This window comes from Pimephales promelas, chromosome 22 (assembly GCF_988280905.1).
Source record: "Pimephales promelas chromosome 22, fPimPro1.hap1.1, whole genome shotgun sequence".
NCBI lineage: Eukaryota > Metazoa > Chordata > Actinopteri > Cypriniformes > Leuciscidae > Pimephales > Pimephales promelas.
In genome coordinates, this window is record NC_142790.1 from 17667623 (window position 1) to 17680375 (window position 12753).

The 12753-nt window shown below is 35.9% G+C and overlaps 1 protein-coding gene across 1 annotated transcript; it reads left to right on the plus strand.

Annotated features, from left to right (window-relative positions):
• Positions 1 to 9456: 9456 nt before the first annotated feature.
• commd3 (COMM domain containing 3) lies at positions 9457 to 12542 on the plus strand. The gene is made up of 8 exons (XM_089125460.1): positions 9457 to 9645; positions 10342 to 10453; positions 10568 to 10631; positions 10711 to 10745; positions 10949 to 11009; positions 11090 to 11146; positions 11232 to 11285; positions 12306 to 12542. The coding sequence occupies exons 1-8, from the start codon at positions 9510 to 9512 to the stop codon at positions 12363 to 12365; spliced, it is 579 nt and encodes a 192-aa protein (XP_088981586.1). The 5' UTR covers positions 9457 to 9509; the 3' UTR covers positions 12366 to 12542.
• Positions 12543 to 12753: the final 211 nt, after the last annotated feature.

A 12753-nucleotide genomic window follows, 5' to 3' on the forward strand; every position in this document is an offset into this window, starting at 1 on the left:
TTAAGCAATCCTTTATGAGGACCGCTGACAACAGACAATACAAAAATCAGACTGTATATGTAATAAATGAAACACATTCCTGCAAAGCTGCTTAAAATCAAAGTTCTGAGGGAAATATGGTTAGTGAAGATAATTGTCTTGTGTGTGTGTGTATGTGAATGTTTGATTTCCTCGATCCCCGGTGAAATTGAAAAAGCCTGAGGCCTATAATGACCATTTCAGAGCTCTTCTTTGCTTAAACATGACATCCGGTTTCCTCTGTCGCACACACCCCCCAGTGCTTGAATTTGTGCAGCGTGGCTTGTGGACATACAAATGACACCTTGCGGATTGTGTGGACTGGGTTCAAGCAAACAGACGGAGACCTGGCAGAGGAGGGGAAGCAGAGAAACCTTTTGACTGCTGCTTTCAGAATACACCTAAAATTCATGCAGGGCACTGAACATTTGCTTCATTTTTTACCAAGTTTGGTAATGGGAAAAATAATACCTTTTGAAATTTAAATCTAAAAATCAATTTTATTCATTATTGATTGTCCAATAACTATAGTTTCAAATGCTGACTGATATTATATAAAATGCTTTAATAATCTTTTTTTTTTGTTCTTTTTTGTGAAATTTTGTGCTGAAATTTCAAGTCTTAAATCTAGATTAGGTCTGGAAATTAAATTTTTACTGGACATAATCTAAAACATAAATAAAAAAATCTTTAATTTGAAATCTCTTTAAGTTTAGATTTTTTTATAGGATATTTGACAAAAACAAAACACTCAAAAGACAAACAAAGCATGCTGCATTATGTGTTGTGAGTAGCTTGCTCATTCTTGTTTTGTTTAACAGGTTGTCCGGTCAGGGGCATGCATGCAGTGGGCCATCCGTCTGTTTGCAGCAGAGTGCTTCTATACAGAGCAGAGAAACACAAAGCATGGCCTGTCAATCAGAGCACCCCAGTCCCCTGGTGTAGCATTGGAGAGGCCTACCGAGAGAAGAGGAAGGAGGGCAGCAACACCACTTTCTCTTTGGTAATGAGTGTTGTAAGATGGGGGTTGAAATAATTGTCTCGAGTTGTAGAGAGAAATCATATCTATATGATTTCTCTCTACAACTCAAGACTGTGGTGTAATTCAGTTTATAATGCTCATTTGTGTAGGCTATGTGTGCTTTTTTATTTTACACTTATAGCTGGGCACAGATTTGTAGAGGAAGTAACGTACAACCAACATGAATACAAAAGATTCGGACAATAAATAAATAATTAATACAAAATAAATAGTGTAGAAATAGGTGTGTGTGTGTCTGTGTGTTTCGAAGAGGACCTCATGCACAGGCTATTTGTTTCAAGAAGAAGCAAAGCGATACAAATAAAAACTTATAAAAAGGGGTAGACAGGAAGGGAACAAAGAGAACGCTTTGCCTTAAAGCGCGCATATGAAAGCCGATCCCTCACCGCAGAGCTGCTCGGACCTCCTGCACTAAGAATTTGAGAGCTCGTGGTCCGCTTGAGCCTGATTGTAAAATGCTTTCATTTGTGCCGCATTTGTAATGTCACAGGATTCGCCTTCGGAGCTTCAATAGAAAAAGAAACTTTGTCCTTTTGCGTTACTTTGACTCGTTATAAAAACCAATGATTGACGTGTGTGTGTGGTGGTGCGTAGCCTATTGCAAAGAGAGATAGATAGCTACACAAAGAAAACCTAGTAACATCAGCATTAGCTATATTTCTATTAACCCCTCTGAATACCTTGCTTTCAATGGCCTTATCCATTGCTGTTTTGGGTGTTTAAAAATGCAAACTCTGAATGATTAGTTAAACTCAAGTTGACAATCGGAAAGCGCACACGCGCGGAATAGGCTACAGAGGGCCGGCCACTCCGAGTTAAAAATGTTCCCGTTTACCTAATGCAAATCCTTGCACAATTAGGCTACCTAAACACACAAGCAAAAAAACAAAAACAAAAAAAAACAACTATATTTGTTGTAGCCTACATAAGAACATGCCTGGCTAGCCTACATAACAAGTTTATATAACTGAACGGATGATCTTTGCAACAGCCTGTTTTAAACGTCTCAGATTTTAAATAGCGTTAAAAATGTAATTAGAGTCTTGTAATGCCTGCAGTTCTCAAATGGAATAAAAAAGTTCCATACATGCGTTAGCTTACAGTGAACAATAGGCTACATGCATGTGAACTGTTTCTCCAACCCAAATGCGTCAGTTATGGACTATATAAATTATCCATGTAGCCCATATAATGTCACTTTAATAACGACATGCAGTAAGATAAGTCAAAAGCTATGTATTTTATGCATGTTATGCTAATAGCTTCTGTGTACGTTTAAAACAATCAATTCAACAAAATGTCTCACGCGGGATAATAGCCTATAGTTCTCTATAGCCTGCGCGATAACGCGCTACAATTAAAGACAAAAATTAAGCAGTTTTATAGGCTACAGCATACTGCATTCAACAGTGAGTGCGACCGCTAGCAAGATGTTTACTTTGTTTGATTAGTGGACTCAAATGAACGGTAGCCTAAGCATGTTAAAATGTCAGTTCCTGGATGTATGAAATGAGGGAAGAGCAGGAATAATTCCAAATGTGTCAAAAAAGAGGAATGGCGCTCGGTTTTCCGTTCCGCTGAATGCAAAGAAACAGCGGGTCATATGGTGTTACTCGAGCGGCTGCTTTTCCCACTGAAGCTCGCAGGAAAATCGCAGCGACGTTGTGCCAAGCAATAAACCCAGGCTGAAAAGCTGCATTTGGGGTGAAGACCGCACATCTTTGAAAATAGGCGACAGACTTTTTCTAATCGAGTAGGCTAAGCTCTGCATGTCTTTTTTTAATGCACAATAAAATGAATAGCCTTGTAAATAAAAGTCCAAGCAAACGTTATTGACGGGCTAGGTAAAATAAAACTACAAAATGCCTTTAAAAATATTTTGCCTATAGCACTGTGAATTATTTCAAACTTTGGTTAGCCTATATTATATAGGCTTTTTAATAATTTTAATTTAATAATTCATTTTTATTATTATTACACCATCTTCCTTATTTAGCCTAAATCTTGTATAGGTCTACCAAATAAATTAATCAACCAACATAACCCAACATGCGGTCTGGCAAGCCAGTCATTGAGGCAGAGTAGCCTAAGCTACTAAGCAATATATCTAATAAACGGAATTGGTGACAAAGATTGATCGAAATTGTAAATAGCATACAACATTACAATGGCAACCCGGTCCGTTTTAAAGTTCAGTTAGATTGTGCAGTACCATTCGTTGGTTGTGAATATTAGCCATATTTTAATTCTCGACTGCTCGCAGCCGTTTGGTCATTGTCCTTCACCACTGGCTTATGTGGCCATTACGGTCAAAAAACGAGGTCTTTTCTGACTCAACGCCCACACTTACATCCCACCACTGCCATCAAGCGGCAACGGCTGCGCCCCCGATTCATGTAGTCTATATGTTTGTGTGTGCGCGTCGGCGGCCTACGTGTGACATTCTCTGTAACTACGAAAAAGGAAACTTCACTGCTTTGGAACGTTTTGTTCGTAATGCAATGAAACGAAATCATTAGTAATCGTGGTCACTTGACGAAATATGACTAGTTTAAAATTAAGTGAAAGTTTGGGTTATGTTAAAAAACATCATGTCAGAATAACAGCGATATTTCATAAATAAAATAAAATCCAAGTTATAAATTATATAATTAATTTTGTTAAAGAACTCGACCAGAAGTCAATGTCAGTGCTTTCGGTCAAGTTTGCTGACCGATTTTCAACAAAAGCATTCGTTAATTTAAATAGGCGTAAACAAAGCCTATTTTGAATTTCACAAAGTTATGACCGCAAGGTCCTAAAATCATGTTACGAATAGGCCTATCTATTTATTTTATAATTTATTGAAAAGTAGGCCTAAGGAGATTCTGTCCTGGCCTTTATCAATAATTGCTAGGTCAAATTCCATGGCTCGTCTTGTCAAAACTTTTTTGATTGACCAACTTGGGCAAAACATTTTACAATTAAATATTCTATGGCCGAAAACATAAGCTAACAACAATGTTAATGAAAGCTGAAAAGCGCAATAGCAATAGGCATACACATCGTTTCAATACAGCTTTATCTGTCATTTTGAGCTTTAAATTAGGGGTGCCCTCTTGTGATTCCTGAAATATACGTTAACCCTTTGATTTGGTTGTCTTGTGATTGCCCAAGAGGTTATATAGCTAACAACATTCTGGATGCAGAAAAAAAGTTGATTGATTTGAATTTGGTCCACAACAAAAAGAGGGCTTTACTTCCTATAGGGGGCAGAGTCACTCTCTGAAAACACGTCCTCATGCGCGCGCGCACGCACACACACACACACACACACACACACACACACACACACACACACACACAGTGAGACTGTATAAATCATGTCTTGTTTTTTCTACGTGCTGAATGTTGCTGAATGGCCTCTTGGGGAATCAAAAGTCAACATCTTGAGAGTTACAGTAGCCTACATTTCAAGAATCACAAAAAGCCTCCTCGCATTTAATGCTCAAATATTAAGATAATACATTTGCACATTTTGCAGAGCATTCTGAGTTTTGTATTCTGCGCATTGTGGCATCACCGTTTTAATACGATAAATCTCGTGATCTGATTACTCCTTAACAAATAAGCTATTATAACTAGAGGGACGGAGACTCACTGAACTCAATTTTGGCACTGTGCCCACTCTGAATGAGATATAGAGCAAGATGTTGGCACGAAGAACATTAGGATTTCCCAAACCTCACTAATAAACTGCCTACAGTTCACAGGATGAAGCAACACGACGGCTTGTAAAATTGAGGGGCGAAGTCATTAGTATCAGTGGGAAGTGAGCAAACGTGTATTTTATTATGGCTTACGTTCAGTGAGAGAACAAATATAGCTCTCACGAGCCCAAGTTAAACGCATTCCCAAAGCAAATAGGGTTAGTTGAGGCTCAGCAAAATTGCGGTGTTGCGGTATAATATGTGTTCTTTTGTCTTCGCAAATTTACAAAATAACTTTTCCACGCAAGCAATTTTCGGTAGGTTACTTTTATTCACTTGGCGATGTGCATCGACGATTCAACGAACAATGAGAAGAACGTGTTTAGTCGCACTCGATCATTTGAATTTGATATAGGCTATCATGATGCTCGTGTTCAATGCACGGTCGCATATGAATTGACATGATTTCCTTCAAGAACAAAACAAAAAACGAAAGTTCCCTTTCGCGTGTCTTAAAGGAGACGCAAACATGGACGCACCCCCCCCCCCCCCCCACACACACACACACACACAAATTACAATGAGCCAACTTTCTTTATCTTTCATCATACAAAAATGCTGTGCAGCTTGTTTGTTTTATTTATTTATTTTAATGTTTACAGGGAATTAATGTTGGCCTTTCTGTAATATATTTTTTAAGACATATTTTACAACAATGACAGCCAAACTGTAAGTCCCGTTTATATAAAAAGTAGGCTTTTTTAAAACCCTTTTTTTTAGGCTATCTTAAGATGATTTGTGCTTCCGGTTCCATATTTATGTTCTTCATTTATTTTTTATTTTTTATTTTTTACCTTTTCCTTTCTTATTTTTGACATATCCTGCTCAATCAGAAACGAAGCAAACACACCATGTTGGATTTAATTTATCAGGTTTAATAATTCCTAAGAAAATATGTAGTCTAACAGTCAGACAAATTTCAAATACCATAGAAACAAGAAACGTTAAAATATCAGTTTTGACAGTTTATAGCCTACGTCACTATACACCACTTGATTCCTTTGTTACGTGTCCAATTAGTTTTTGGAGGTGGAACTTAGGCAACTTTTTGGAGGTGGAATTTAGAACCATTAAAATGCTATTGCATTCCAAGATGCTGATTTTAGACGAACCCAAACGTTTTTATGTCGCAAGGCTAACCTCCACTAAGTGAGGTTGCAATCTAAGGCCTAATAAATAAATGAATAGCTTGTTAGATATATGGAACAGATGAACAACGGATACATGTTTGACATCAATGCCACTTTATAAATGGGTCTGTTTACACTGCTTCAAATTATTATAACCTATATGTTATCAGTGCGCTAGAAAAACAAGCAGGAAAAAAAATTAATGGAAAAAGAGAATCGAAGACTGCTTATCTCCATAAATGAGACTTCGGAGATTAATTTCTCTTTGTAGCAATAGTGGATTCAACGAAGAACCTTTACCATGTGGAACCTTTCCATAAGTTTCTTTTAGTAGGAAAGGGTTCTTTAGATTATTAAAAAATAATCTAAAAAAATTGAATCAATGTGTTCCCTTTTGGAATTAATTTAGTTTTTGATTTAATTGAATAATTTAACGAATTAATTAAGCAATTAATAATCAATTAAGCTAAACATTTGTTGACTTGTTCAAATTGTGCTTTAAGACTTAGGCTAATTGTTTGATTAAATTAGCACTCAATAGAAAATAAACGATGAATCAATAATGCCTTTTCATTTTAAACAAATACTGAGTATCATGCGATATATATATATTTTTTTTACTTCAGACTTAAGATATTATTTCATTTTTTTTTCAGTTTTAGGCCTAGCCATACCTGCTTTCACAATTGTCACTTTATAGTTTACTGCATGCATGGATCATATTTATATTAGGCTTATTATAAGGCATTAGCCTACTTTATAGGCTTTGCTCTTGATATGCTTCTGCTATCCTATTTTATTAAGACAATTCACGAAGCAATAGGCTACAATTGTTATTTTAATAAAACAGCCTAATGGCTATTAAATAGGCTATCTCCTCCCCCTAATAAAAATCTCATGTGGTGGGTTGTTAAAACATAGTTGGCCCTTAATTAGCATTAACTTGCTTCTGAACATTTGCTGCTGAAGAGCCTCCTAGTTAACAGCTTGTTTGGCATCTGGACATTTTTCAGTGAAACACTTAATAATTCCACGTCACATCCATTTTGTTGAACAACCTCTTGTCTCGGGCATTACCCAAAATGGCCGCTGTTCAGTATGAGGGTTAAAAAAAGAAGAAAAAAATCTTCAGCTAGGCGAATTGTGTATCATGACGTTAGGTTTTTATCAGATATTTTGGGCCCAATCCATTGTGAGAAGTAATTAGGAGCATGTAACTGCTGTCGGGATGTGTTTGAGTAACCCTTGAAATGGCAAGGTCGACTGGATATTTTAATGAGATCAGTTTAGCCTCAAAACGGTGCTTCTGCAATAAGTCAGAGCAATGACCGTAAGAATATCCTGCTGTTTTATTTTTCTTCTAATTTTGTTGTTCTTCTTTAACTAAAACAAACTGGTTAATATTGGTCATCATGCATATTCTATAGCCTATGCCATTTGACTGGGGTGGTAACGTAAATAGCCTGACCAACTCTTTGTTGTATCGTAAAATCAAGCCTTCAATTAAAACTTTGCAAAGAAAAGTGTCGATATTACCAGAATATTCTTAACTGAGTATAGGCCTGCCTGCATGGCGAGATGTTAAAAGCTTAATTTATCACATGAAAAACAATAATATAGGCTTACTGACATTTATTGAAGAACTATTAGCCTAATATAGCATTTTAAAATGTTTGAACAAACAGCCGAATAAAAATAAAACATTTTACTTTAAAAATAATATGAAGGTCTATCACTGATTATATTGTGCTGTACTTTAAGGAATACTTCACGTAGCCTAATCGAAATAAATAAATAAATAGCCTAAATAAATACTAAATTATTTTAACAGGCAAAAAATATGAGGATCACACAATTGAGTATTTTTCTTGCTGACAAAATGATTAAATCCATAAAAAATAACGATTTATGAAAAAAATTTTATGAACAACACGGGTTGGTAGGAAATTTGATATAAATTAATTCCAAAATAATTGTTACATTACATTAATTAGGCCTAATTATTTTTTACTGCCAACACAATGACTATCAGATCTGCCACGATCTGCGACTGAAAGTTTCTGATGTCGAAATACCTGACAATCACCAAAAACCAAGAAAAGAAGAACAAAGTTTAAGATGAATTTTATTAAAATTTCTCGTTATGTCACAATATCAATAACCTACTAAATAAATTGGCTGAAAGTAATTGTCACAAATGTGTGCAGACAATTTATGCAGACCTTTTCTCTAACTGAAAACTATGCTATTATAGGCTACGATGTGTTTCGGACCTATCTAATTGCATTATCTATTTTAATTAAATTGAACCATTACTTAAAAAATCTTGAACGCAAAGAGACGAAAATAATTGTGTTTACAGTAGCTATATACAGTAAAATATTTTGAACTAGTTTAAATAGGCATCTAAAAATTCTATCTATGTTAGCCTATATGATACCAAAGTAATAAAAGTGTACATTTTTAAAACCTATACTGTACATATATGCTACGAATTAAGGTTTTATCTATTCAGTGCTGATGGTCGCTTGTAGAAAATAACTTTGATAAGGTGATTTGTAAGCCATACACCAAATAAATTCTAATTAGAATAGAGTTATTTGTGTTTTGTAGAACGCCGAAACCATTGTTCTGAAGAACCTATGTGACGTCAATAACTTTTTAATATAGCCATAAGTGAAAAAAAAGATTTTTAGGGCTCAAAAAGGCTAATGAGTAGATAACAGAACAGAAATTGTTACGACAAACAAAATCGGGGTATAATAGCTGAAAACGCGTAGGCAATCATTAAAAAATTTATCGGGCTAATTTAAAATTTAGATTTTTGGAAATTGTATTTATTTGAACGTATGCTACTGTAGGCTATTTCCACGGTGTAGTAGCCTATTTATGAAAAGTTATAAAGTTTCGCTCAAAACAACATAACATTTAATTGTAATAAAAGAGCTCTTGAGCAGTTGCTAACCAAGGTATCTTTCAAAGGTGACTTCGTCAACTGATTAACACAGCTCATCTGAATTGAGCTTGTCGATCGGACGCATCTATCAGAATATTTCGTTTAACAAATTGCAAGGTGTGTAGGTAAAGGCGGTAGGCTATTTAATTTGCTGATTCAAAACAGTATGCAGTGGTAATACAGAACCGAGCTTGCATTGGGTAGCCTACCCTATTAGGCATTTAAGAATTCAACCGCCACCCGAATCATAGTAGTAGTAGTAGCCTATAATTTGAAACATGCAGCAGAATAAATAGACTGCTTGCACGTAGCCAAATTGACAAAGCGAGGTTTTATTCTATTATTTTATTTTTATAGAGGTTTTATTTATTATTTTTATTCTGCCTAAAGACATGCAAGTAATAGCGTTAGCCTAAGGTTATACGGAAGAAATCTCGCCATAGATGTTGTCAGACATTATGTGATGATTTTGTATCCTGGTTATATGGAAATAACATAATTAGGCTAAATAATGTAAAAGCGAGTAATACACGCGTTGTGTGTCTGCTCTCCGACAATTCAAGTCCTGAGATCAGCTGACGCGCTCATGTGACCAAGGCTATCTGCAGCTCAAAATGGAGTTGTCGGAATCAGTGATGAAAGGGCTTCAAAACGTGGCAGATCCAAATGTTTTCGACCTGAAATCATTTACGATATTCACAGAGCTCGTATTCGACAGTCTGGTCTCGCCTCGATGCGAAAGTGTTCTAGGTAAGATGGTTGAGATTTTTCTTTGTGCTGCATTACTTCCGGTTCTTTTCACACAAGAAGGAAGTCGCGCTGCGCTGTCTTTTTCTGATGTTATTTTCTAAGGATTGGCATATTGTATGTCATCTAGCCCTTAAGGATTGGCAGACTGTGATCGTCATTCGTGCTCGCTGTGTGTCTATTGTTCTAAGTCCAATACATCAATGATCCCTCTGCTTAGCCATATTAGCTGCTATGTGATGACCAACACTGCATTATTCTTCTTTAAGAACTGAATGAATGCATTAGGACTCGTGAACATTTACTTGATTATGGTCTAACGCATGCTTGTAGTGGCCTGCGTGTCTTTCGTCTAAGTTAAGAAGTGAAGTTAGGCTATCTATCTAATTTGCGCTAGCTACGTTACCCGCTAAGCATATTTTTCGTCTACTTTTTCCCCTCTCTCTCTCTCTCTCTCTCTCTCTGGTTGTAGCCCATATTCTCTGTGATTAATAGGTATGACAAATAAGTGTACATTTGTCTCTCCAAAAGCATTGTTAGCATAACTAGTTCAGTTCCAAACAAACAACGCAAGAAGGTAGCTTCCATCTCTCCCTCTCTCTCTCTCTCTCTCTCTCTCTCTCCCCCCCGCCCCTCTCTCTTTCACGCACGTAGTAGCTACAACAGCATCTCTTGAGAGCAATTTTTCATCTATCGCAGGTCACCCAGAATTGAAGCACGTCGATCAGGCTACCCTGAAACACTGTCATTCTGCGGCAACGACCTTCATTCTGGAAGGAGTAAAGCAAAATGCAGATAAATCAACAATTAGGTAACATGTTCCGAAATGGTCTTCTGAAGATAAAATAAACTGTTCAACACTACTTCTTTGTTTTTTCCTTTTCTTTTTCCTTTTTGATTCTGAAAATATCGTGTGCTCTTTTAGCTCGTGTCTTGAAGATGCCAGGTTCCAGATCGAAAGAGTGGACTTATTGTATACTTCACTCCAGGTAATGTTTTGAATCAAAATGTCAAATGTTTTTAAAGTGCAGTTGCATTGCAGTAAAATAAATGTTTATTTTCTTTCAGAAAAACAAAACAAATTTGGAATATTTGTTGTCAAGGTGAGAAATATTATGTAGTCTAAATATTTTATTGTAAAAGGCATCTGATACCTTACACGCACTTATTTATTGGAAATTATATGCTACTCATTATGTTCGTCACATCGCGGTATGATTCATGCAAAATATGTGTAACTTTAAATATGACCGCAGTCATAAGTGTTTTTTTATTAGTTTTTAAAAATTGCTTTATTGTTCATCAGCATTGATACATGTCCCCCCCATATAACTGATGCTACATGGCGTCTTGAATATTGTATAAAGGTACGTTGTTTCTTTAAGTTAGTCAGCGTTGACAGTTGGCCACGTAGCCTGCATCTTATAATCATTGTTTCTCTCGGCAGAATAGTCATTTACATAAAGTCAATCAGCCGTCATACCTGATTTCTTTGAACACCGAGGTATGCAATTTCAGATACATACAAGCTATATATGTCCAGTAAATGTATTTTCTTCACTTTGAATAAACTCTGGTTACTTTTGCATAAGGGTGGTGCTTCTTCGGAAATTAATTTTAGTTGCACCATGGAGCAACTTCAGGTATTTATTTTAATGATTTACTTCATTTGTTTGTTTTATGCTAAATTAAATAGGTTAATTAATAATTAAAACAAGTAAATATGACATGATTACTTCAGCCTTAAGAGCTTTAATCAAGTTGTTTTTCTAAAGGTTTGGGTTGCTTATTAGGCAATATTAAACCTTAAACATGTCTGCATGTAATTTCATTAACATCAAGATGTGTTTTTAGCATAGAAATACTTCATCATACAGTGTTGCATTGGGCCTTCCTCATTTTACAAGAATTCTTGTTTTAAAGAAAAATAAGCTGCAATAAATTATTTAACATTTCTGTATAATTATTTTTGAGAGTTAATAGGCTATAACCCGCACATTCATGGTAAAGATGTAGGCCTACCTGATTATTTTCTATAATGTCAGGGTTGGGTTTCTGCATCTGGAAAAGCCCATTTTATTATCTTAGTCATTACACAGATGCCTGTGTTTGTCGTAGGGGTGACACAAAGGTGAATTGTCGAAAGATCAAGTCATAAAATTCTCATGCACTCAATCATCGTCACATCGCTTAACAAATATATGCTGTTGACCAACAAGTTTAGCCGAAGCCAAAAAGATTGTCACGGCGTGAAAATAAATCTATGACGAAACCGATGTGTTTTAATCTGTGATCACGATTGATTGATTGACTTTGCAGTCCTCGTATCATTCACACACTGTCAAAGCTGTTTTCTAATTTGAGTGTTAATCCATGTGTGAAACTTGAATAAAACTGTTTTGTTTTTCATTTTATAGGTTTATTGTTAGCCTTTAAGAGTTTGAGAAGTTTACGATGTTAACCAAAACTCATCTTTAAATGAAAGAGTGATTTGGCACTTGGAAGACAACAGCATGACAGAGGCACTTGCATTATCGCATTGTTGGAGCAATGTAATTTTATGTTTAGCTCAGATATAGAAATAACTTGTGAAATAATTTTTTTGTAGCCCAATTAACATGTGCATTTGCTGGTGGATAATCTGGATTGTTTGAACTGTTTAGGATTTGGTTGGAAAAATGAAGGACGCAGCAAAAAGTCTCGAGAGGGCATCCCAGTCTTGATTCCTGGATTCCTGAATGTCTTTTGGATGCCATGGTTTAATGAGGCAAAGTGTCTTTCTTTCTGGACGCACTCCAGTTTTATTTTCTTGATGAATTCTTTTCGCATAGGCTATATCGAATAGGCCTATGCTGTAACTTTTTTCTTCATAAATTCCACAATAAAAATATATGAACAAACCTGCCTTTGTGTAAATGTGTAGGCTATAGAGCTCAGTCGGCTGTCTTAAACGACATGTTAAGGAAGAAATCGACATTTGTCGCAAGTGTTTGACCTGGATCCCCTTACTGATAGGCAACTGTTATAAATAACGCATTATTGACTATAAATTGTTTAAGTCGAGGATCGGGTTTTTATAGGATAAGTCAATCCTTAGGCTATATGCGGCAT